Below are 27,309 nucleotides of genomic sequence, written 5' to 3' on the forward strand. Positions count from 1 at the left end.
AAAGCTTTGACACTTAAAGGAACTCTATGAGCGTCGGAGCTTTTACCGCAGCAGTCGGCATTATTACTCCTCCTGAGGAAGCCTGTATTTGGTGAAACTTGGGTCTGAGTAGGGGAATATTAAAATTTGTTCTTGAGGAGCACTGGAGTTTATATTAGGAACACAAGAGTGGAGGGGAAATCATTATCCTGCTGAGCCACTTTGGAATGAATTGGACATACAAGAACAGACAACACCCTATCAGGAGAACAATAAGTGCCAAATTAATATCTGCATTAGCAGTGTGATACAAGGCACGGGTAGATCAATTAAGTGGGGTGCAATATGGGACGGTTCATAGACAAAATCGCGCGAGACAACGGCGCGCAGACAACTGAGTGCAGACAACTGAGCGCCGAAGAAAAGCACTATTTTAAAGGGTTCCGACGGGGGGGTGTTGGTGGGGAACCCCCCTATTTTACTTAACAGACATCGCGCTGGTGTTGTGGGGGGGTTTGGGGGGTTGTAACCCCCCTCATTATACTTGAAACCGAACTTTTTGCCTGTTTTTTTAGGGAAAAAGTTCCGTTTTAAGTATAATGTGGGGGGTTACAACCCCCCAAACCCCCCACAATGCCAGCGCAATGTCTGTTAAGTAAAGTGGGGGGGTTCCCCCCCACACCTCCCCACACACCCCCATTGGAGCCCTTTAAAATAGTGCTTTTCTTCGGCACGCCATCAACCTTGTGCTCAGTTGTCGGCGCGCCGTTGTCTCGCGCGATTTAGTCCCATCACCATATGGGACAGAAAGGTCCCAAATATGATCTCTAATCGGCTGTTGCAGGAGACATGGACACTGAGCACTTTTCAAGGAACACATATTTTTTTTTAATAGAGTTATTGTAATATTGAGTTTATTTAAACTGACTTTATTGATGAACTATGCTGCAAATGATAGTTGATATAAGGGGGCCATATTTAGCCACAAAAGAACCAGGAAATTTCTGTTTGAGAACGCTATGTAACATGATTTTTTTCTATATACAGCACCTAAATCGGCAGTGTCTAAATAAATGGCGCCAGCAGCGTGTCAATCACACTTAGGCGCCATTTACAGAATCGCAGCTAGTGGCGCCTATGTAAAAACTTAGGCTCCTGAAATGTAGGCAAAGGTTTTAAAGGCCTACATTTCAGGCGTCAAGGTTTTTGGAGAATTGCATTTAGTGGCGCCTAAATCACACTCCACCCATAGAAATACCCTCTTAGGCATTAGGCGCTATTAAGCGCCATGCAACAGGCGCCTATCTTTTATAGAATCGGATCGGTGCCTATCACCCAATTATTATTATTTTTTTTAATATTGAGCATTTTAAGGGTGTTTTGCCAATTAAGTTAGGTGCCTAACTTTAGGCGTCCTTTATAGAATCAGCCCCTAAGGGTAATTAATTAATTGTTCATGTCTAAAAAGTATAGAAAATGTCTGTTATTTCCATAAAACTTTGCTTTTGTGACCAAGATAGTGAAATTCCATTTAAAACGTGAAAACGCCAAATTTTCATCTATTCATTTTTATAAAGTCACAAAAAGCAACATATGAATCACAATGAACATGTATTTATATTGAAGTTATACAAAGATGACCTAAGAAGATTTAGAAGTGAGTAGTTTTTCGACATTTGTGATAGTAACATAGTAGATGACGGCAGATAAAGGCCCAAATGGTTCATCCAGTCTGTTCAACCTGATTCAGTTTAAATTTTTTAAATTTAAGTTTTTTTCTTCTTAGCTATTGCAGGGCAAAAATCCAAAGCTCTACCCGGTACTGTGCTTGGGTTCCAACTGCCAAAGTCTCCGTCAAATCTCGCCGTTGAAGCTCTCCCCAGCCCATCCTCAACCAAGTAATCAACATGGGCTACTGTTAAGAAGTGTTATTTACCCACTAACACTATGCAATGATTGAAAGTCACTTTCACGAATCAGCTCCCAAATGTAGTCTCCCATCATGTTCCTATTATATTGTCCGTGATAATGGCATTTGAAGTCCAGTATATCCTGATGGAAACACTCACCTTTCTCCTCTGAGTATGCTCCCATGTTCTCCTTGACTGTCTCAAGATGAGCATCAAGGACATGGACTTTAAGAAACATCCTACAGCCCATTTTACTGTAATTCTTCATCAGGTTCTCAACCAACTCCACGTAGGTTTGGCCTTGTGATTGCCAGGAAGCCCCAAACCACTGCAACAAAGCTGTTCCAAACAACTTTCTCCTTCCTAGTTAATTTCTTGGGAAATTCCTTGCACTCCAGGATCTTCTTTATCTGTGGTCTGACGAAGACATCAGCTCTGACCTTTGCCTCAGACAGATTGGGGAAGATATCAACTCCTTATCTAGAGCTATGATAGACTGTTTCATTAGGCTCAATTTGATTTGCAGTGGTAGCTTCAGCACCTTCCAGGGGTCCACCAGTAGTTCCCATTTGACTTTGTTTCTCCCACAGAGAACTCGGTCCACTGTGGCCAGTCCCACCTTTGGTAGTGCACCTTTGTGTCCCTGCTGTCCCAAAGGCAGCGATAGCAGGAAAACTTAGTAAAATCACCTTGGAGATCCAGTAGGAATGCTGTCTCCAGTGACCTCTCAGCGGCAATTCTCCAATGACCTACCACAGCAGCAAGTGCAGCATGCCTGTGGTATTGTTTGCCGCAAGGCAATACCCTATCGTGTCTTAGTAAAAGGGCCCCTAGGTTTGCTCAGATTGGAATTAATCTGGAATGTTCTGCAAAAAAGTTAAATTTTAAAATATCAATGTCCTGGTCACAAGAGCAAAATTTTATTACTGTATTTCCCCATATATAGGCTGCCCCAGTGTATAGGCCACAGTAAAGGCTGATATGTTTTAAAACTAGTATTAGTTGCGGCTTATCTTACCGGTACCTTTTTAAATCATCCCTCCCTTAAATACCACCCTCGCTTGGATGGCTGCCTCCTCCAATCTCGCAACTAGCGGTGCAGGGCAGGAGCGATCTTTTCAGCATCCAGCCTGGCCCCGCACCGCTTCCTGAATGGCTGCCGTCAGTTCTTGCGGCACTCACGAGAACTGACAGCAGCCATTCATGATGCAGTGTGGGGCCAGGCTGGATGCCGAAAAGATTGTTCCTGCCCTGAACCGCAGGCCGTGAGACTGGAGGAGGCAGCCAGCAGTCGTCCAGCAGGTAATGTCCCGTCTGACTGCAGCAGTCCAAGTAGGTTTGTGTGCTGGGGACAGGGTGATGCTGTGTCAAGCAGTCCTCATCGGGGAGGGGGGTGATGATTTTAAGATTGGTCGCCCCAGTTAAGCAAGCCTCACCCACTGGGCCAGTTTGCAAAATCAATGTATAGGCCACGGCCTATATATGGGGAAATACGGTACATAGTGAAATGCGTTTGTTTTATGCATGAAGTTCTAATAGCTATACTGATCCTGGAGAAAACAGGATTCCTTAATGATTTAGATGCATTTTATTGGGTCAACAGAAGGGTAATCCCGAGATGTTGTAGTTTGTGAGTTCTCAAGATTTAATTGCATGAAAAATGGACCAACGTGGTCTCAAAAGCTCATGTCTTGCAGCCTATTTCAATGAGTCTTAACTCAATCCAATAAAAATTGGCTTAGCCTTCAAAGAATAAATGAATTGCTAAAGAGTGGACTTGAAGAAGGTAATTTGTGTGTTGCCTTAGTACAGTGTGCATCTTGCATGAAAAAAGAACTGAAAACTATGTGAAAATATGTAAACTATGAAAGAACTATGAAAATACAGTATGTGAAATAAAGACCAGTGAGTAAAAGCTTACAGTGGGTTCCTCTTTTTCTTGCAGGTTTGCCAACTGGTCTGCCAGGACAGAACATGTCTCCGAGGTGCTCCTCCGACATCAAATCTGAAGATGAAGGAGATGAAAATCTCCAGGACTCAAAATCTTCTGATGACAAGAAATTAGATGACGACAAGAAGGATATCAAATCAATTACTAGGTCAAGATCTAGGTAACAGTATTAATAGTGTCGCTTCATTTAATTCCTTTGCTGGATTTTGATGAAGTGAACAAAATGAATTATGGAGAAACCAATGTTTTTCCCCTGGTAAATAAACTATATTACTTGAAGGAAGGCAAAGTCCCATTCTGGTAGTATAAACATTATCATTGCAGATTTTTGTACTCATAGTCCAGTACAATTTCTATAAATTCACAAATTTGAAATTTGGTTCGAGTTAAGGAACTAGGTCATTAGTACTCAGACTTAATGAGGTGGGTCAGTAGAGTGGGCAGACTTGATGGGCTATAGCCCGTTTCTGCCGTCATGTTTCTATGTTTCTATGTTTCTATATATTAATCTTCCTAATGAGATTTAACTGAATTGCTCTTTTCTCCTCCTAAGCTTTTAACTGATGGTTTAAATTGCATTTACTTGTATTTAAAGGACAATTATTTAACTACTACCGTGTTTCCCTGAAAATAAGACTGGGTCCATAAAACGTATTAGGGCTTATTTTCAGGGGATGTCTTATTTTTTTTCATGTCTAACAATCATCTCTCCCTTCCTGTCCTCTACCCCAATTCTTCCTCTTTCCTTCCCCCCCCTTGTGCTGCATCTTTCCTCCCCTCTCGCCCATCCCCTTGTGCAGCATCTTTCTATCCCTCCCTCCCATCCCCCTGTGCAGCAGAATCCCACCAACTATCCCATCGTGAGACTGACATACCGTACCACCAAGTCCTCCAAAAACAGCAGCAGTGGCAGCGCTCTGAATGGGCTGCTTCGTGGCCTTCCCCACCAGGGGTTTCCCTCTGCCGCTGCCACTTCTGCTTTAGGAGGCCTTGGAGCAGAGGTATGCCAGGTCTCATTAGGGTGGGGGTCGCTGAATTAAGGAGTCTGATTTTTTGGACGAATCGGGCAGCACTAGTATCAGGGATGGAGTCAAGGAGTGTCAGGCTTATTTTTGGGGTAGGGCTTATAATAGGAACATCTTTAAAAATCATGTTTGGGTTTATTTTCTGGATAGGTCTTATTTTGGGGGAAACACGGTAGTTCCATGACAAATCAGAAGCATCCTTTGTTATCATTTACCAGTGTGTGTTCTAGATCAGTGGTTCCCAACCCTGTCCTGGAGGACCACCAGGCCAATTGGATTTTAAGGCTATCCCTAATGAATATGCATGAGAGAGATTTGCTTATAATGGAAGTGACAGGCATGCAAATCTGCTCCATGCATATTCATTAGGGCTAGCCTGAAAACCCGATTGGCCTGGTGGTCCTCCAGGACAGGGTTGGGAACCACTGTTCTAGATCAACAGTTACTACTAGGCATCCTTATTATTGTAATAATCACTTTGTTGCATGTTCATATCTATTTATAGGCAGAGTAATGCTGCTGCATACATAAAGCTTGAGTAAAAAATCAACTAATTGTAAGGTCCAAAGATTTCTTTTACAACAGGCATTTCAGTACAGAACAACTGACCATACAAGAGGTATCAGAAAGATAAAAGAGCAGAGACATGCCCAAAAATATGACTGCAAAATGAAAAGGAAATGTACCTGCCACCCTTGTACTAAGTCGCAATAGAGGTTTCTACCACAGTCTGGAGCGATAAATGCTTCGACATTCATAGAAATTCTATGAGCGTTGGAGCAGTGTCGGAGAATTTAGCACTCCGGACCATGATAGAAATCTCTACCACGGCTTAGTAAAAGGGGGAAGGTGTAGTTATTACTTTTTATTTTTTTTTAAGTTCAAAAAGTTAAATTTATTAAGTCAATATAATAAAACAGTATAGAAAAATGACAGGGAGTTAACATGTCACTACAGAGCATCAAAAGAACAAATTATGGTGTTATGTAAAAATTGGCACTCAAAAGATGTAAGTAATAAGCTGCATGAAATCACATGAACCATACAGTGAACAATATGGAAAATAATGAATGCTCCAAAATCGAGCAGGATATTGTATCACTAAGGTCACATATTAGAAGTATTGTTACAACAGGAGAGTAAGGCGGACCAGATATGACAGTATTGCATCTTTCTGCATTAATTTTTTCATATTCTGCAGTTACACATACATTATTCCACTATGCATTGTAATCTATATTTGACAGTTTTGAAGAATGTTCTGAATGGCTAATGCAGTCATGATGCGAAAGAGCTTAGCTTCGTAATAATCTTGCAACTGTACGCCCTCATGATTTCCAAATATTTTAAGAGAGGGGTCAAGTTTTGTGTTGATGGAGAAGAATATCTGATATGGTATTCCAGACTTTACTCCAGTAGTTCTGAAAAAGAGGGCAATGCAAGAGCATATGTTCCAATGTGCTAGGGTGGCTATTACAGGACCAGCAGAGGAAAGGGAGAGAAGTGTTAATCCTATTGGAGAGGGTAGGCGGCCAAGTGGCCCTGTGCAATAAGAAGTACATCAACTAAAGTATTTAGGCTGATTTAAGATATTTAAAAATATGTGTCCAAACCATCGTCCAGGATTCAGGGTCAGAATTGAAATAAAGGGCATCGAAGCATTTTGAAGAGTTAATAGTCTGAACCTTGAATGCCTTTGATTGTATGAGTTTATGCCAGGATGAAACAATTCCTTTAGTCTGTGACAATGAGGGTTTATTCATGAAGACTACGAAGTCTGGAGATTCCTGCATGGAAGCTAAATCTGGGAAAGCCTTCCTCAAGCAGTGCGTGAGTTGTAGCCACTGAAATTGTTGACTAATAGGACGATTGTACAATGCGACAATATCAGTATAGCACATCCAGCGTTGATGCTTTGTAATATGGTGAAGCGACCAGATGCCACATTTTTGCCATATAGGCCAGGATATGGTAGCGTTTTGAATCTTAATCAATGGATTCCCCCATATGGGAGCTTGAAATGAATTGCACCTAGTGACCTCCATAAGATTATCCACATAGGTGAAAGCTGACTTGGCTGAGGTTATGATAACATCCAATTTAAGAAGTGAATGCGCTACCGGAGGAAGTGATCAGGCAGAGTACGGTACAGGGATTCAAACAGGGATTGGATGGATTCCTGAGGGATAAAGGGATCGTGGGATACTGAGAGAGGTGCTGGGATGTAACACAGGTATAGAAAGCTAACCAGGTAATAAGTATAGAAACCCAACAGGTCGTGCATGTGCAAGACCGGAGGGTTAGGACTACGATGGGAAGATTGGACTTCAATGAGAAACCAAGGTGGCAAGGGAGCCCCTTCTGGTGATTCAGACAGGTCGTGACCTGTTTGGGCCGCCGCGGGAGCGGACTGCCAGGCAGGATGGACCTATGGTCTGACCCGGCGGAGGCACTGCTTATGTTCTTATGTTCTTATGAAGAAATTTCCATGCCAGCAATAGAATGTATTAGACTTCCGCCATATTTTGTTTGTTCAATCAAAAGCCAACAAGGTGGATCTATTACTTCTTGAATGAGCAACCATATCGAGCATTGACGAAGCAGGAAAAAATGTGGTAATGATAAAAGCAAGGGAAATTAACCCCTCCAGAGGCTTTGTTTGCTTTAAGTTTGTGGGAGATCAATATGTGGCTGTTTCCTGTTCCATAGTAACTTGGTAAGGATTGAATCAAGAGTGGAGTAAAAGGATTTCTGAAAGAGAAAAAGAAAACATATTAAGTATGTACTTAACTTTAGGGGATATCATCATTTTTATGGATTCTAGACGCCTCCACCATATAAGGTTAAGTGAGGACCAATGGCTGGTGAGATCTTTAGCTAAATTGATTATATAATCAGTATTGTAGGCCACAGTTTCTTCCAGGGTAGGACTGAAAAATACACCCAAATATTTAAGTTTGTTATCTGTCCAGTGAAAGTCAAAATCTGCAACATCATTCTTCATTTCTGGGCAGTTGATACACATTATTTCAGTCTTGTTGATATTCAGCTTATAACCTGAACTTTGGTAGTAATGAGCGATGGTTAGTAGTAGAGATGGAATGGAGTCCGGAGAGATGAATAAAAGGATGTCGGCATAGGCAGACAATTTCGATTCTATATTTCCATATTTGAATCCAGTGATGGAAGAGTTATTACGAATTGCCAGTAGTAGAGGTTGAACAACAGTGGGGATAATGGGCACCCCTGTCTGATACCTCTGGTAGGGTGGAAAGCATCTGACATTATACCATTAATATTGAGTCTAGTATATTGAGTATAGTACCTTAATCATGCGAATGAAGCCAGGGGAGAAACCAAACCAATTCAAGGCAATGAGTTTTTGGTCGGATGTTTGAAGATGGTTGATAATGTTGGTAAGTAGAATGAGAATCTGCCATTGATAAAGCCCGATTGATCTGGGGAGACTAGTTTCTTTATGACATTTTGAAGACAAAAAGCAAGTTGAGGAATGCAAATAACTGCAGAGCGGCCTGAACAAACTGAGTGAGTGGGCAAAAAGATGGCAGATGAGCTTCAATGTGGAGAAATGTAAGGTCTTGCACATAGGGAAAGGGAACCCCATGTACAGCTATACGATGGGAGGGAGGGTACTGGGGGAGGGCAACCTTGAAAAAGACTTGGGGGTATTGGTGGATAAAACAATGAAGCCGGCGGCACAATGTGCAGCAGCCTCAAAGAAAGTGAACAGAATGTTGGGCATTATCAAAAAAGGTATAACTACCAGAACGAAGGAAGTTATCCTGCCACTGTATCGAGCAATGGTGCGCCGACATCTGGAATACTGCATCCAATATTGGTCGCCGTACATTAAGAAGGATATGGTGATACTCGAGAGGGTCCAGAGGAGAGCGACAGGGATGATAAAGGGCATGGAGAACCTTTCATATGCTGAAAGGTTGGACAAGCTGGGCTCTTTACCCTGGAAAAGTGGAGATTTAGAGGGGATATGATAGAGACTTATAAAATCATGAAAGGCATAGAGAAGGTGGAGAGGCACAGATTCTTCAGACTAGCGGGGACAACAAAAACAAGAGGTCATTCAGAAAAACTGAGAGGAGACAGATTCAAAACGAATGCAAGGAAGTTCTTCTTCACTCAGAGGGTGGTGGACACCTGGAACGCACTTCCCAGGAAAGGTGATAGGACAGAGTACAATATTGGGGTTCAAAAAGGGACTGGATGACTTCCTGGAAGAGAAGGGGATTGCAGGGTACAGATAGAGGGTTATTTTACAGGATATTAAATGAATAGAGTATAAACGTTGTAGGTTAGGAGCACTTACAGGTCATGGACCCGGGGGGCCACCGCGGGAGTGGACTGCCGGGCACGATGGACCCCTGGTCTGACCCAGCAGGGGCAATGCTTATGTTCTTATGTTCTTAGCATATATTTTTGCATCTGTGTTTGTTAGAGAAAGAGGTCTGTAGTTCTGAATATATTGCGGATCCTTGCTGGGCTTCGGTAGAACAATAATGGTGGCTTCGGTGAATGAACCCAAAAGTTGGCCTCCCACAATGATGTGATTGAGAAACTGAAAGAAATAAGGTAAGATGACAGAGTGGGAGGTTTTGTAAAATTCAATCGTGAGACCATCCAGGCCGGGGCCTTTTTCAGGGCCATATCATTTAAGGCAATCAAGAGTTCTTCCTGTGTGATAGGATTATCCAGATTTAAAAGATCTGAAGCAGATAAGGTGGGGCGAGCGATGTCATCGGTAAAAGAGAAATCTAGATGGTCATCATTTAATTCCAATGTATATAATTGTTGGTAGAAGGATTGAAATTCGCTGGCAATCTCAACAGGGACTACCATAAGGTTTCCTTTATATGTACGGATATAGGAGATGTGACTTCTTTCCTCCTTTTTTCTTGAGATAGGAGGCTAACAAATGGCCGCATTTGTTGTTATCCAAAAAGTAGGATGCAGATTGTACAAGCAACGCAGAGGGCGCTCAAGTGGTGGGAAAGAGTGGGGGATTGCACAGTGTGGTGATGCTAGGTGCCACCGCCTCCAGGTGCCAACCTTTCTTGCTACATCACTGGTCGCGTGTATATACTTGTATTAGTGCTGATACATCAGTATTCTATAAAGGAAAACTGGTATTTGCTTTCCTTTGTAGACTAGGTTCCAAAAACTCATTTTCTTGGTGACTAAAAATAAGCTTCCCTTCTTATAATTGTTCTCCACATGTATAGTTAGGCAAAACACCCTTGCTCTATCCCGGTAGTACCCAGAAAGCACCGGAGAGTGTAGAGGGAATTTTCAGCAGCGTTATCTGTAGAATAGCTCTGAAAATCCTTGGATATGGAACTTAAATGTTTAAAGAGCAGTTCTTTGTGTGCAACATTTATGTGCCAGTTCTGTATATAAATGTACAGAATATCAGCACTTTCACAGAGTACCGTATTTTCGCGGATATAACGCGCACCTGTGTAAAACGCGCACAGGGGTATAGCGCGCAGAAATCACGATGATATGTACCAAAACTTTTCTATACCGCGCTCAGGCATATAACGCGCATGATGCCCGACGCTCCTTTCGCCCGCCCTGACTTTCCGTGCGCTGTCCCGACTCTCCGTTCACCCCCCTGACTTCCGTGCACTGCCCTGACTTTCCGTGCGCTGTCCCGACTCTCCGTTCACCCCCCCTGACTTTCCGTGCACTGTCCCCCCTTGAAGTCCTGTCCCCCTTGAAGGTCTGTCCCCATTCTGAAAGCCTGATGCCCCCCCCCCGACGTCCGATACATCCCCCCCCCCGGCAGGACCACTCGCACCCTCACCCCGAAGGACCGCCGACTCCCCAACAATATCGGGCCAGGAGGGAGCCCAAACCCTCCTGGCCACGGCGACCCCCTAACCCCACCCCGCACTACATTACGGGCAGGAGGGATCCCAGGCCCTCCTGCCCTCGACGCAAACCCCCTCCCCCCAACGACCGCCCCCCCCCAAGAACCTCCGCCCGTCCCCCAGCCGACCCGCGACCCCCCTGGCCGACCCCCACGACCCCCCCCACCCCCCTTCCGCGTACCTTTGGAAGTTGGCCGGACAGACGGGAGCCAAACCCGCCTGTCCGGCAGGCAGCCAACGAAGAAATGAGGCCGGATTGGCCCATCCGTCCTAAAGCTCCGCCTACTGGTGGGGCCTAAGGCGCGTGGGCCAATCAGAATAGGCCCTGGAGCCTTAGGTCCCACCTGGGGGCGCGGCCTGAGGCACATGGGCCAAACCCGACCATGTGTCTCAGGCCGCGCCCCCAGGTGGGACCTAAGGCTCCAGGGCCTATTCTGATTGGCCCACGCGCCTTAGGCCCCACCAGTAGGCGGAGCTTTAGGACGGATGGGCCAATCCGGCCTCATTTCTTCGTTGGCTGCCTGCCGGACAGGCGGGTTTGGCTCCCGTCTGTCCGGCCAACTTCCAAAGGTACGGGGAAGGGGGGTGGGGGGGTCGTGGGGGTCGGCCAGGGGGGTCGCGGGTCGGCTGGGGGGGCGGTCGGAGGTTCTTGGGGGCGGGCGGTCGTTGGAGGGAGGGGGGTTTGCGTCGAGGGCAGGAGGGCCGGGGATCCCTCCTGCCCGTAATGTAGTGCGGGGTGGGGTTAGGGGGTCGTCGTGGCCAGGAGGGTTTGGGCTCCCTTCTGGCCCAACTACACAAAGGTACGGGGAAGGCGGGTGGGGGTGTCGTGGGGGTCGGCCAGGGGGGTCGCGGGTCGGCTGGGGGACGGGCGGAGGTTCTTGGGGGGGGGGCGGTCGTTGGGGGGAGGGGGTTTGCGTCGAGGGCAGGAGGGCCTGGGATCCCTCCTGCCCGTAATGTAGTGCGGGGTGGGGGTAGGGGGTCGCCGTGGCCAGGAGGGTTTGGGCTCCCTCCTGGCCCGATATTGTCGGGAAGTCGGCGGTCCTTCGGGGTGGGGGTGCGAGTGGTCCTGCCGGGGGGGGGGGGGATGTATCGGACGTCGGGGAGTCGGCCGGGCAAGAGGGCTTGGGCTCCCTCTTGCTCCGATCGTGGATGCGGGTGCGGGTGGGAGCGCGTGCGAGCGGTCGTTCGGGGTGGGGGTGCGAGCGGTCCTGCTGGGGGGGTGAATCGGGCGTCGGGCGGGGTGGGAACTATGTTTAAAAACTTTTCTATACCGCGCTCAGGCATATAACGCGCGAGGGGTATGCGCGGTACGTAAAATCACGTATAACGCGCGCGTTATATCCGCGAAAATACGGTAAGTGGCAGCAAAGCACCTAATTGCAATTCTATAAGGACTCATGTAGGTAGCATATCTCCAAATTCTATGTAGGTCGCCCAAATTTAGGTGCCTAGGTCAGGTAATTCCGGTCCTCGAGAGCCAGAGCCAGGTCAGGTTTTCAGGATATCCACAATAAATATGCATGAGATAGATTTGCATCTCAAGGAGGCAGTGCATGCAAATCCATCTCATACCTATTCATTGTGGATAGCCTGAAAACCTGACCTGGCTCCGGCTCTCGAGGACCGGAATTGCCCACCTCTAGCCTATGCAGATGCACGTGCAAAGTGATTAGTTAATGAGGCGTCAAACAATCAATGATTGGCGTTAATTGGCAACAATTTGGGGTTAAATACACATCTGTCCTAGGTGCTATTCTATAGTATCCATGCCTAAATTATAAAGGGGCCTAACCATGGATGGGGCATGGATGGATCAGGGGCATTTCCAGAAGTTAGGCTCAGTGCTATAGAATACTGTCATTTGCACACTCAGCCTTTAAAAATTAGGCACTAGCTTTTACATCAGGTTTTGCTGACACCCAAAATTAGGCACCTCCACACTACTCTAGTATTCCATAAATGGCACACAACACCAAATGCCCTTTGCTGAATTTGTCCCCATATTGCCTTAGCACACATCGGGCCCACAGTGTGTAACTGCAAAGAAGAGTGACCTAGATCAGTGGTTCCCAACCCTGTCCTGGAGGACCACCAGACCAATCAGGTTTTCAGGCTAGCCCTAATGAATAAGCATGGAGCAGATTTGCATGCCTCTCACTTCCATTATATGCAAATCTTTCTCATGCATATTCACTAGGGCTAGCCTGAAAACCCGATTGGCCTTGTGGTACTCCGGATCAGGGTTGGGAACCACTGACCTAGATTATAAAGGAGATGGACCTCCTCTCATATGAAGAATGACTAAAAAGGTTAGGGCTCTTCAGCTTTGAAAAGAGACAGCTGAGGGGAGATATGATTGAAGTCTACAAAATCCTGAGTGGAATAGAATGGGTACAAGTGGATCGATTTTTTTACTCCATCAAAAATTACAAAGACTAGGGGGATCTTGATGAAGTTACAGGGAAATACTTTTAAAACTAATAGGAGGAAATTTTTTTAACTCAGAGAATAGTTAAGCTCAGGAATGCATTGCCACAGGTTGTGGTAAAAGTAGAGAGCATAGCTGGTTTTAAGAAAGGTTTGGACAATTTCCTGGAGGAAAAGTCCATAGTAGGTTATTGAGAAAGACATGTGGGAAGCCACTGCTTGCCCTGGATCGGTAGCATGGAATGTTGCTACTCCTTGGGTTTTGGCCAGGTACAGGAACCTGGATTGTCCACCGTGAGAATGGGTTACTGGACTTGATGGACCATTGGTCTGACCCAGTAAGGCTATTCTTATGTTCATATGGGAAGAACATGGGAGAGATATAAATGATGCAGCCACTTATGCATGCAACTTACATAATACTGTTAGTTACACATAGCCTTGCCATATTTACACTTCTGCAGTTAAGCCAGTTCCATGTCTTGGTATAATCACAATTGTGTAAATGTTAGGATACCAATACCAGGTTCCATCATTTTTCTATAATGGCATATGAGCATCCAGATGCCATTATAGAGTCTGCCAGTGTTCATCCTCAAACTCATACAAACATGATAAAGGTCAAATGGCCCATCCAGTCTGCCCATCCACAGTAATCATTATCTCTTCCACTCTCTAAGGGATCCCAGGTGGCTATCACACAGTCTCTATCTCCACCACTTCTTCCTGGAGACTGTTCCACGCATCTACCACTCTTTCTGTAAAAAAGTATTTGCTTAGATTATTCCTATCACCTCTTAACTTCATCCTATGCCCTCTCATTGCAGTTTTCTTTCAAATGAAAGATACTCAACTCATGCACATGTACATTACATAGGTATTTAAACGTCTCTATCATATCTCCCCTCTTCCACCTTTCCTCCAAAGTATACATATTGAGATCTTTAAGTCTATCCCCAAATACTCTATGATGAACACAACGCACCATTTTAGTAGCCTTCCTCTGGACCGACTCCATTTTTTAAATATCTTTTTGAAGATGCGGTCTCCAGAATTGTACACAATATTCTAAATGAGGTCTCACCAGAGTCTTATACAGAGGCATCAATACATCCTTTTTCCTACTGGCCATACCTCTTCTTGTGCACCCTAGCATCCTTCTAGCTTTTGCCATCACCTTTACAATCTGTTTGGCCACCTTAAGATCATCACATACAGTCACACCCAAGTCCCGCTCTTCTGTCTTGCACATAAGTTCTTCACCTCCTAAACTGTACTATTCCTTTGGGTTTTTGCAGCCCAAATGCATGACTTTGCATTTCTTAGCGTTAAATTTAGCTGCCAAATTTCAGCCCATTCTTCAAGCTTCGCTAGGTCTTTCTTCCGGGGTGTCTGCTAGGTCTTTCATCCGAGGTGTCTGCTCTAGTGAGGATTTTTGTATCATCTGCCAAGAGGCAAATCTTACCTGACATCCCTTCAGCAAAATCACTTATAAAAATGTTTAAAAAATCAGACCCAAGAACAGAACCTTGAGGCACACCACTGGTAACATCCCTTTCCTCAGATCGATCTCCATTGACCACTATCCTCTGTTGTCATCAACTCAACCAGTTCTTGACCCAGCCCTTCACTTTGGAGCCCATCCCGAGGGCACTTAGTTTATTTATTAGATGTCTGTGTGGAGCACTGTCAAAGGGTTTGCTTGAATCGAAATGTACCACATCTAGCATACTCCCTCTATCCAATTCTCTGGTCACCCATATTTTATAATAAATCTTTTTTTAAGGCTGCATTTCGATTAAAAATTTTAACCATGTTTAAAAGATTTTATGCACGATTAATCACACAATTGAACACAGGGCATAGCCAGCAGTCCATTGGGGGGGGGGGGAGCTGAGGAGCACACATTTCCTTTCCCTCCCCTCCTCACATTAGGCATTGTACCTTTGCTGGTGGGGATGCTGTGAAGCTTCAGACATCCACTGCCAAAACTGCCTTGTTCCTCCTTATGCTGCCTCAAAAGTGAGGAAGTTAGCGTGGTGCCTCCATCCTCCAATGCCGGCACTCTCTGATTTCTTCGCTCCTGAGTATGAGAAGGAAAGGGGCGACTCGGGCAGCTGATTTCTTCAGCTACCCCGCCAGTCACTGAAAAGGTACTGCAGCTTTGAAGGGTGCCTGAGCACAGAGGAGGTGAGCCAAACCTGTGAGGAGCCCCCTCGTATATTTCTTTCTCCCTCCCCCAGGTCCAACACTCTCTCTTTCTCTCTCTCTCTCCTTCCCTACCTACCCCAGGTCCAATTCTCTCTCACACACATAAACCCTGAACTTACCACAGGATGCCTGAGCGTACTCTGTGGTAGGTCTTTTTAAACTGCAGTAAGCACATGCTGGTCCTTATTGCAGCCTGGTAAAAGGACCACTCTCTGATATATTTACATAAGCAGTTCAAAATTGTTTGTCCCAGAATCCAATCTAAAATTTGATCTACAGTACGATGATATTACTGTAGTGTTTGAAAAAAAAGGAAAGTATTTGCTGTGTGATTTGGGAGTCTATTGTTGTTACCTTATGTTTTCAATGCATAATACACATTTCATTTTAGTAATCTACAATTAATTTTTCTTTTAAAATCTCAAAGTAGCAATGTAGAATTGACTTTATTTAAAATGTGTATTAAAAAGGTTATCAGTTTGGTTATCTTGCATATACTGTTCTGGTGTATTGCTTGCGACTTGGGGGTTTGATGCAAGATTACATGTTAGAGAAATGCCATCTGTTTTTTCTTGCTCTTCAGTATAAATCAGAACAGAAGTGTCATCTAGTCAGATGCTTCCTTTGCCTTTTGCAGAGGAACACTTGTAATCTGATGGGCACTGTGCGATGCTTTTATCATTTGGCATTTGAGCAGCTGACTTGTAAGGCAAATGTTTCAATTAGTGGAAAAAGACAAAATGGAGAGTAATTTTAATTGTTTTATTCTGTTAATTCTTAACAGATGTGAATGTTGTCCCCTCTTTCCCTCAACTAATTTTATATATCTGTAGATAAAAGATACAGGCCAATGCTGCTCAACTGTAACAGGTATTTTCAATAGACAGAAGGACGTATAAGGCGCAAGTGGGTGACATCATCTGAAGGTTCCGGAATGGAACTGAACTCCCAGAACTCAGAACTGTAGTGTTTCTGAACATGTATTTCAGTTACCTCAGCTTCTCAGTTAGTTCCAAAATCAAAACAATGAGATATCTCTCAGTGAGATGGGAGAGATTGCATGCCTTGTCAATCCTGCTGTCTACAGAAAACATCTTTTACAGGTGAGATGAGAAAAACTGATTTCTTTTTTTCTGTTGACAAAGCAGGTTTAAGTTAGGCACAGTCCCAAGTCCCAAGTCCCAAGTCCCAAGTTTAGGGCTGTCTTAGTCTTTCAAGTAGCCACATCGTCAAGTGCCAGAGTTGTTAGTTGAAAAGGACAGATTGGCTAGGATTGCTTGACCAAAGGTACCATCATGTGCCGAAGCTTGGTCTGAACAATGATGTGTGCAGTGGAAGTATGAAGAGAGAACCATGTAGCTGCTTTTCCGATGGTATTCAGCGAAGAAGATGTCAGGAGTTATTGTGGTTACAATAGCTTGAATCTGATAAGATTTGACTTTGGAGATGAGAAGATTATGGTAGAGGCCAATCAGTTTGCTAGAGTTCTTTATGCAACCGGCATAACAAGCCTATTTGTGTGAAACGAAATTAATAGTTGAGGCAGTGTCCTCAGTGATGCAGTTCTTTTCAAGTATTAGGCGAGTCCTTGTTTACAATTTAAAGTATGAAGGATGCTTTCTTGAGTATCTGAATGAGAATGTAGACAGTTTTCTCATTCAAGCATGAAGGCATGATGACTTTAGGTAAAATAGTAGCATACTACTACTTATCACTTATATAGCACTGAAAGGCATACACAGCGCTGTACATTTTAATAGATGGTCCCTGCTAGGAAGAGCTTACAATCTAACTTGGACAGACAGATATGACATATAGGGTTGGGGATGGGTGAGGTGAGAGAAGTTAGGAGTTGAAAGCACTCTCAAAGAAGTGAGCTTTTAACTGGGTCTTGAACACTGCCAGAGTCAGAGCCCGCCATACGGATTCGAGCAGCTTGTTCCAAGCATATGGCGCAGCAAGGCAGAAGGGACGGAGCCTGGGGTTGGCAGTTGAAGAGAAGGACACAGATAGGAGGGACTTACCAGCTGAGCATAGTAGAAGATGGCAGATAAAGGCCTGTATGGTCCATCCAGTCTGCCGAACAAGATAAACTCATAGCATAAGGTATGGTATGATATTACATATGCATGCTTGATCTTGATTTACCCTTGCCTGCATTAGTCTGCCCGGCACTGGCCTTGTTCTCCAACTACTGAAGTTGCCATCAAAAAGCCGCACTCCAGCCTATCCAAATCTGTCTTTATCTTCCTTCTTAAAATGTTCTCCAATTACTGAAGTTGTCATCAAATTGCATGTATGCAAAAATGATGCACACTGGGGAAAATAACCCAGATGCTAGGTTCCACATTAGGAATTACCACCAAAGATCTTGGTTTCATTATGGAAAATAAGCTGAAATCTTCTGCTTGTTGTGTGGCGGTAGCCAAAAAATCAAGTCAAATGTTAGCAATTATAAAGAAAAGAATAGAGAATAAAACAAAGAGTAGTATAATGCCTCTGTATTATTCCATAGTACAAATTCATCTTGAGTATTGTATATAATTCTGGTTGCCACATCTCAAAAAAGATATAGTGGAATTAGAAAAGGTACAAAGAAGGACAACCCACATGATTAAGGGGATGGAACATGGTTACATCACTATGATCCTGAGACAGTCCATGCATGCAATGGTTCTCCAAGGCCAAGGAAATTCAAGACCCAAAAGTCAGCAGGGAAGACCATGGCCATAGTATTTTGGGATCAGGAAGGTGTTGTAATGACTGACTATCTTCCAAGGGGCCAAACAGTTAATGCAGAACACTACTGTAACTTGCTGTGTGGATTAAAGGAAACATTGAAATAAAAAAGGAGAGGGAAGCTGCGGAAATGAATTCTCTTTTTGCAAGGCAATGCACCTGCTCACGAGGCTGGCAAAACGATGGATGTTTTAACGCAGTTGGAGTTTCACTGCATAGGCCATTCACCCTACTCACCGGATCTTGCTCCATCCGACTATTTTCTGTTTCCAAACCTTAAAAAGATTTTGAAAGGGTGACAATTTTTGAGTGATTCGGAGGTGATTGCAGCAGCGGAGCAATATTTTAGTACTTGGGACCTGGGTTGGCCACTGTTAGAAACAGGACACTGAGTTTGATGGACCTTGGGTTTGTCCCAGTATGACAGTTCTTATATCCTTATGTTCTCATAAGAGGAAAGACATTCTTTTTCTTCCCTTTTCTGTTTTTCTCTGAATTATAAAGTTTGGTAGTGTAGGTAGGGCTGGTGGGTTAGAGTTGGTATAGGTCCTTGTAATAATTTATAGATCATGGGCAGAGTGACCATGTCAAGGAACTAGGTGTGTTTTTTTAATATATGTTTAGTGGATGTTAGGTTTTGTGGATTGATGGTCAGGAAGCCATACTGAGTATGTATTCTGTGAGACTGGGATTCTGGGGGTGTTATTGGATTAGTATTATTTCCTCATTTATTGATTTGCTGCTGTTACCACCTAGCCACTATCGTGTGATAATTCCATATTATGGTGGGGGTGGGGTGGAATGGGTATAGGGAAGGGTTTATATAGGAATGAGTACTGTACTTGATTATTTGTGGTTATGGCTGTTCTCATGTTAGGGCTCTTCGCTTGTAGGAGAGAAGCTGAGATGCGATAGAAGTCTACAAAATCCTGAGTGGAGTAGAACAAATAAACATGGATTGATAGCTTATTCTTTCAGAAGTACTTAGACTAGGGAATATGACACGAAATTATCTAGTAACACTTTTAAAATAGATAGGAGAAAATGGTTAAACTCTGGAACTCTTTGCTGGAGATGGGGAAAACCAGTTAGCAGAGCTGGGTTAAAAAACGGTTTGGATAAGTTCCTGGAGGTAATGTCCATAAACTGTTATTAAGGCAGGGAAAATACTTGAGTATCTGATTGCTATTCAGTGTATTGTAAACCACTTTGGGTAAATCTCTTCATGAAAAAGGCAGTTAAAAAATCCCAATAAATAAAAAAATAGAATCTCTAAGGGAGAACGGATAGTGCTGGTATGGATGGGCAGACTGGATAGACCATATAGTCTTTTATCTGCCTTCTTTTTTCTGTGTTTCTATATGAAACCTACATTTAAGCACTTATACGTCACTTATTATGATTTTAATGAATCTATCTAGGACGAGGGATGAAGCTACTAAGTCGTAGATTAAAAATTTAAAAAGTGGATAAAATATTTCTTCACACAAGGTGTGTTTGAACTCTGGAATGCGTTGCTGGAGAATGTGGTGAAATCTGCTTAGCAGGATTTTAAGAAGTCTTGGATAATTTCCTAAAAGAGAAGTACCATAAGCCATCATTGAGATAGCTTGGGAAAATCCACTGCTTATTCCTAGGATAAGCAGTATAAAATCAGTTTTACTACTTGGGATCTGGCTAGGTTCTTGGGACCAGGTTTGGCACTGTTGGAGACAGGATGCTGGGCTTGATGGACTTTCGGTCTGTCTCGGTATGGCAGTTCTTATGTTCTTATGACCCTGAGAAAGCCACTGTTTATCTCTGGAGGTCGGTAGCATGGATTCTTGTTACTCCTTGGGATTCTGCTAGGTACTTGTCACCTGACTTGACCACTTCTGGTAGCAGAATAGTGGGCTAGATGGACCTTTAGGGGCTGAGTCTATAAACGACGCCTAACTCGGTCAGCATCTATAAAGACGGTGCCGTCTACGTGTCAGTCATATTTTGGCGCCATCTATAGAATTACTGCTAGCAGTGCCTATGTAAAAACTTAGGTGCCTGAAATCACTATTGATGAGTAATTTAGGTGCCTGGAATCACTACTGATGAGGGTTTTAAAGGCCTACATTTCAGGCGCTTAAGTTTTTAGAGAATCACGCTTAGCGGCGCCTAAGTCACGCTCCGCCCATAGAAATACCCATGTAGGCATTAAGTGCTGCTAAGTGCCATGCAATAGGCACCTGTCTTGTATAGAATCAGATTCGCACCTATCATCCAATTATTTATTTATGTAGCAATTAATGAGCTTATTAAGTGATTTTTTTTTTTGCCAATTAAGTGAGGCACCTAACTTTAGACAACCTTTAGAGCGGTGTATCGCAAACTGTGTGGCACGGCACACCAGTGTGCCTCCTGAGATTTCAGGTGTGCCGCGCACTTCCGGATGTCTCGAGCCGGGGGCACTAGGTTTAGTGTGCCCCGGCTCGAAAAGTTTGCAAGACACTGCTTTAGAGAATCTGACCCTTAGTGTGAACCAGTATGGCAATTCTTCCATCTGATATTCAGCCTGTGGTGGTCAGTGTTTTTGACTGATTGTGGCTGAGGTATGCCTGGATATTCGATGCCAGCACCTTTCCAGGTGCTTGGACTATATATCCAAATGTTTGATGGCACCCAGAAGTTATCTGGGTACAGCCAATATTCAATACCAAATTAATCAATTCTTCTTTAGTTTGTATTATTTATTAAATTTTGTAAACCACATCGAACTTATCGGTTACGCGCTATAGAAATAACTTTTTCTGTTCTGTTCTGCCATATCCGAATACCTAATTGGACATAATTAACTGAGCAAGATGAATTCTGATCTCGGCAGTTCTGTCCAAGAAATGGCATCTTCCACTCACCTGCTTGTGTGTCTGTTTGCCAACAAAATAAGAGTGAATAGAGAGTTAGATGCACATACATTCCAGCTCATAGTTCAGTCCTTAATACTAGGCCTACTTGACCACTGTAATATCCTCTACCTCCCATGCCCTACAACCATAACAAAACAACTACAAACTATCCAAAACACAGCACTAAGACTCATCTACTCATTAAAGAAACATGATCACATTACAGAAGCATATCTCCAATCGCACTGGCTTCCGATCCCAGCAAGAATACAATTTAAATTCTACTGCCTACTATTTAAGACTTTATACGGAGACAGTCCAAACTACCTGAATAACCGCCTCATCCACAACACCGCAATCACACATAGAAAAACTCACACCCCATTCTCATACCCCCCAATTAAGGAGGTCAAACGGAAAAAACTATATGATGGCCTCCTGGCCACTCAAGCAGCCAAACTAGACAACCAAATCGCCAATCTACTGACGGCATCCCTCGACTACAAGACTTTTAGAAAAGAAATAAAGACCATACTCTTCAAGAAAACTCTGAAAAAAGAAATAATACCACAAGTCTCAAACTCCACCTCTCACTAAAGCCAACTACCCCAAACAAATAACCTTACCCATTTCTCATTCTTTTTGAAAATGACCAATTTTTATTTTTTTTTTGTAAGTTCTTGTTGTAATACATCTTGGATAATTCTTTTGTAATCCGCCTTGAACTGCAAGGTAATGGCGGAATAGAAATCCCTAATGTAATGTAATGTAATACATAAATAGAGAACTAGCTCTTTAAGAGGTCATTTTATAAAATTAAAGGTCTTTTCTTGTATAAAATTACCCCAGTAACAAAATAGTGACGTGCACATAGGCTTGTTCTGGGGTGGAGTATGGGTGGAATGCAGACAGCCGCTTTATAAATATGTGTGGTTACTTAAATTGTACGCTCATGCATTTGTACCAATTCTTGAGCTGGTGTAAAGGTCCATGGCCTCAACTGAGCTGCAGTTTCTGTTGGATTACCCATAAGATTTTATTAAAATACATATGCAATTATATGTGTCCTCATAAAATAGACTAAAAACAGATGCCTGCTACCTGTATAAAATTATCCTCCACGAGTTCAAGCAATCTGTGGATCTTTAGGTTAAATGCTCCCTGGATTGCCGTTTCTCAGTTCATACCAGTGGAAGATGTTGCTCCCTTAATCTGAGCATAGGTGCCTTAGGATAGTTATTAAGGGGATAATTATCAGACTGTTTACATAGATTGGAGGATTAACTTAGTGGCTTGAGCAGAAAGCTAAAAACTAGGGAAGTCAACCTTTAAATCTTGCTTCTCTCACTGATGATTCTTGCATCCTTTAGTAAATCACTTCCTCCTCATTGCCTTAGGTGGAATTTAGATGAATTTTATGGGCAGGGACCTACCTTGAATTTAGGTTTAGAAAAGTCATGTAGCAAAATCTGAGTTCCAAATCCACCGGTGCTGTTATAAAATGCCCACTGTATTTGTGGACAAAGTTATGCGCACACACTTTTTGCATTTAACTGGACCGCTATGTGAGGAAACATTCCTGATTGTTGGATTTGCATGTTACATGTATATTTTTGAAAATTCAAATGTAGGTGCATGTTTTAACTCAGGTAAATTGTGCACCCCTCCAAAACCAGGTGTCAGTAGGAATTGATATCTTTCATGGGGTAATTCTCAAAGTGAAAGTATGTGCGTACTGCTCATCTGGAAAAGTCCACAAAAGTACGGATACTTAGAATTAATGTACACATGAAATTTGCAATAATGTAAGCAATTTAGAAAAGTGCACCCTTTCTATTGTACCTCTTTAATTTTCCTGGCCCAAGCAGTATCACAAACTTGCTGCCCATGTCAGTGTCGGCGCTCTCTGATGTCACTTCCGGGTCCCGCACCTAGGAAGTGATGTCAGAGGGAGAGCCGACACGATGCGGGCAGTAGGTTCATGATGCTGCTCATGCTGGAAAAATTAAAGAGGTACAGAAGGGAAGGGGGCAGGCACACAGCGGGGAGAAGGGGGGGCGGGAAGGAGCAGAAGGGTGGAGAAGAGGGCAGAGGAGAGACGCTACTGCCCCAGATACCACTTACTCTTGCTATACCAATGAATCTCCTGCCGTGCATTTCTTCAGGAGAAGAGCTAATAGACAGAGACATAGTTAAGCTCTCTTTCTTATGGAAATGCCTGAGTGGAGGATATGTGAAACAATAAAAAAATTCTTTCAAAAATAAACTCCCCATGGATCGTGAACTTCTGACTTTATGTTATGAAACAATCAAAATTATTCATGCGAGTAAAGGTCCTCAGTATTCACAACTTATATACAGGAAAATCCTGTTCCCCGAGTTGTAAGCTCCATAATAACCCATCCTTGGACCTTATACTATATGTGCATGGAGGATTGTGAAGACCTGCAACTAGACATAAACAAGCTCGAGAAATGGACCGCGACATGGCAAATGAGGTTTAACGTGGATAAGTGTAAGATGATGCATGTCGAAAACAAAAATCTTATACACGAATACAGGATGTCTGGTGCAGTACATGGAGAGACCCCCCAGGAAGGAGACTTGGGAGTACTGGTCGATAAGTCAATGAAGCCATCCGCGCAATGCGCGGTGGTGGTGAAAAGGGCAAACAGAATGCTAGGAATGATTAAGAAGGGGATCACGAACAGATCGGAGAAGGTTATCATGCCGCTATACCGGGTCATGGTACATCCTCACCTGGAATACTGCATCCAGCACTGATCGCCGTACATGAAGAAGTACTACTCGAAAGGGTCCAGAAAAGAGCGGCTAAAATGGTTAAGGGGATGGAGGAGTTGCCATACAGCGAGATATTAGAAAAACTGGGCCTCTTCACCCTTGAGAAGAGGAGATTGAAAGAGGACATGATCGAAACATTCAAGATAATGAAGGGAATTAGTAGATAAAGACAGGTTGTTCACCCTCTCCAAGGTAGGGAGAACGAGAGGGCACTCTCTAAAGTTAAAAGGGGATAGATTCCGTACGAATGTAAGGAAGTTCTTCTTCACCCAGAGAGTGGTAGAAAACTGAAACGCTCTTCCGGAGGCTGTTATAGGGGAAAACACCCTCCACGGATTCAAGACAAAGTTAGACAAGTTCCTGCTGAACCGGAACGCACGATGGTAGGGCTAGTCTCAGTTAGGGCACCGGTCTTTGACCTAATGGCCGCTGCGTGAACGGACTGCTGGGCACGATGGACCACTGGTCTGACCCAACAGCGGCAATTCTTATGTTCTTATGTTCAATCAACGCAACTGTGAAAAAAACTAATAATATACTGTGATCTTCTCCGGATAGGTTTTTCTCATATAGTTATTCATACGAGAGGAGTTACAATCCCTTTACCATCTTGGTCGCTCTTCTTTGAACCTTTTCTAGTGCCACTATATCTTTCTTGAGATAAGGAGACCAGAATTGAATGCAATACTCCAAATGAGGTTGCACCATGGAGCGATACAGGGGCATTATAGCATTCTTAGTCTTGCTAACCATCCCTTTTTTTAAAATAATTCCCAGCATCCTGTTTGCTTTTTTGGCTGCCACTGCACATTGGGTGGAAGGTTTCATCGTATTGTCTACAATGAAACCCAGATCCTTTTCTTGGGCGCTAACCCCCAAGGTAGACCCTAGCATCCGGTAACTGTGATTCAGGTTATTCTTCCCAATGTGCCTCACTTTGCATTTGTCCACATTAAATTTCATCTGCCACTTGGACACCCAGTTTTCCAATTTCCTAAGGTCTGCCTGCAATTTTTTACAATCTGAATGCATTTTAACAACTGTGAACAGTTTAGTGTCATCTGCAAATTTAATCACTTCACTCATTGTTCAAATTTCCAGCTCATTTATAAATAAGTTAAATAACACCGGTCCCAGTACAGACCCCCGCGGTACTCTACTGTTTACTCTCCTCCATTGTGAAAAAATTACCATTTAACCCTACCCTGAGTTTTCTACCCAATAACCAATTCCTTATCCACAACTGAACTTTGCCACCTATCCCATGACTCTAATTTTTTCAGGAGCCTCTCATGAGGAACTTTATCAAAAGCTTTCTGAAAATCTAGATACACTATCAACCGGCTCACTTGTATTGGGGATAATCTTGGATACTAAATTATTATTCAAGTTACAAATCTGGAGGGTACTGAAAAATTATTTTTTCAAGTTACGCCTGATAAGATCGATTCGATCTCTATTACTGTATTTCCAGAGGCTTTGAACATCCTTGTGCATTCACTTCTTATCAGCAAATCGATTATTATAATTCCCTTTATGCAGGATTATGTCAGTAGGACATTCAAAGATTGCAGATCATACAGAACATAGCAATTGGAGTGATATATAATCTCCGTAAATTTGATCATATATCTTCATATATGGAAAATGCTGATTGGCTTCTGGTGAAATATCGAATAGTGCAGTGTTTTTCAACCTTTTTTGGGCAAAGGCACACTTGTTTCATGAAAAAAATCACGAGGCACACCACCATTAGAAAATGTTAAAAAATTTAACTCTGTGCCTATATTGACTATATATAAAGTAATTCTCTTGAATAGGAATCAAATAAACACAAAGAAAGTATTTTATAATTACTTTATTACGAAATAAAAATTATAAAATACTTTATTCAGTGCGAAACCTGGGCCTGTTTGGCTGAACACAAAGCTGATATTCTGGCTGAAATCGAAGAAAGACACACACGTAGCTCTTCGTCAACAGCTCTCAGTCTCTCTCTGTATTTGGTTTTTATAGCATACAAAAATAGACAAATATACCCTCCATCCTTTTTATTAAACCACAATAGCAGTTTTTAGCGCAGGGAGCTGCGCTGAATGTCCAGCGCTGCTCTTGACGCTCATAGGCTCCCTGCGCTAAAAACCACTATTGCGGTTTAGTAAAAGGTGACCATATTGTAAAATATAGACAGCAGATATAAATTCAGAACTGTGCATAGTAAGTGAAGGGAAGTTTTCATCTCTGGGAATTTACCCAGTTAACTATTAAGTTATTTGGGCAAATTCCTTTGAAAACTGTGGTAATACTGCCTCCACTTTGCTAAATTTAAAATAAAATCATTTTTCCTACCTTGTCTGGTGATTTCTGGTTGCACTTTCTTCTTCTGACTGTGCATCCAATCTTTCTTCCCTTCTATCAGCCTGTATGCTTTCTCTCCTCCACACCTCATTCCCTCCCCCAACTTTTTCTTCCTCTCTCCCTGACCTTTCTTTCTTTTTTTCTGTTTCTCTTCTTTCCTTCTGTTTCCCTGCCTGCCCCCTTTCTTTCTTTCTCCCTGCCGTTCCCCAAGCCACTGCCACTGCCGCTGCCATCGGGGAACAGGACCCACCAATGGATAACAGGCCCCAAAGCCGACGCCAACGCATGCTCTCCCTGACGTCTGTTCTGCAATCGGAGAGGAAGTTCCGCCCAGCCAGGCAGCGATTGGCTGGCCCGAACTTCCTCTCCGACTGCAGAAGAAGACTTATCGGCTCGATAGATTAGATCGCCAAGACAAAGTGAGTCCTGGGTGATCGACTCACTTTGCCTTGGCGAGCTACTGGCGCCCCTGCCTCGGGCCCCCTGTCAGCTCCGGGCCCGGCGGCCCTGCGGCACACCAGGCAACATCTCGCGGCACACTAGTGTGCCGCGGAACAGCGGTTGAAAAACACTGGAATAGTGTACAAAATTCTTCTGAGAGCAGATGAGCCATTATATTTAACATGTTTGCTGACACCATACATAAATAGCAGGTAGAAACTTGAGATCTCTAAATAAGCAACTACTCATAATTCCATCATATAAAGAAATAATACACGAAAAACTCAGGGGCGGAAAATTTCATGGCGACACCAGAAAGTATTTCTTCACAGAGAGAGTGTTTGATCATTGGAACAAGCTTCCAGTGCAGGTGATCGAGGCAGACAGCGTGCCAGACTTTAAGAATAAATGGGATACCCATGTGGGATCCCTACGAGGGTCAAGATAAGGAAATTGGGTCATTAGGGCATAGACAGGGGGTGGGTAAGCAGAGTGGGCAGACTTGATGGGCTGTAGCCCTTTTCTGCCGTCATCTTCTATGTTTCTATGAACACATCAGAGGTGCAATCTTCTTGGTAAAAGGTCCTAAATATTGGAATTTATTGCCACTGTCATTAAAAAATGTAACCTCAGTTGACAAGTTTAAAGAAAATCTAAAGGCTTATCTTTTTTTCCGATGCC

The 27,309-nt window shown here is 43.4% G+C and overlaps 1 protein-coding gene across 16 annotated transcripts in view; it reads left to right on the top strand.

Annotated features, from left to right (window-relative positions):
- Positions 1–27,309, top strand: part of TCF4 (transcription factor 4) — a 901,809-nt gene that overhangs the window by 863,486 nt on the left and 11,014 nt on the right. For 12 of the 16 annotated variants that reach the window (XM_033934037.1, XM_033933979.1, XM_033934084.1 and 9 more), the window contains one exon: positions 3,835–4,000. In XM_033934037.1, the coding sequence (XP_033789928.1) occupies positions 3,835–4,000 (166 nt within the window). The remainder of the gene's footprint in view (positions 1–3,834; positions 4,001–27,309) is intronic. The other 4 variants (XM_033934006.1, XM_033934056.1, XM_033934116.1 and 1 more) reach the window with 1 other exon arrangement.

The sequence above is a fragment of the Geotrypetes seraphini genome, chromosome 1 (assembly GCF_902459505.1).
Source record: "Geotrypetes seraphini chromosome 1, aGeoSer1.1, whole genome shotgun sequence".
NCBI classification, from domain to species: Eukaryota; Metazoa; Chordata; class Amphibia; order Gymnophiona; family Dermophiidae; genus Geotrypetes; species Geotrypetes seraphini.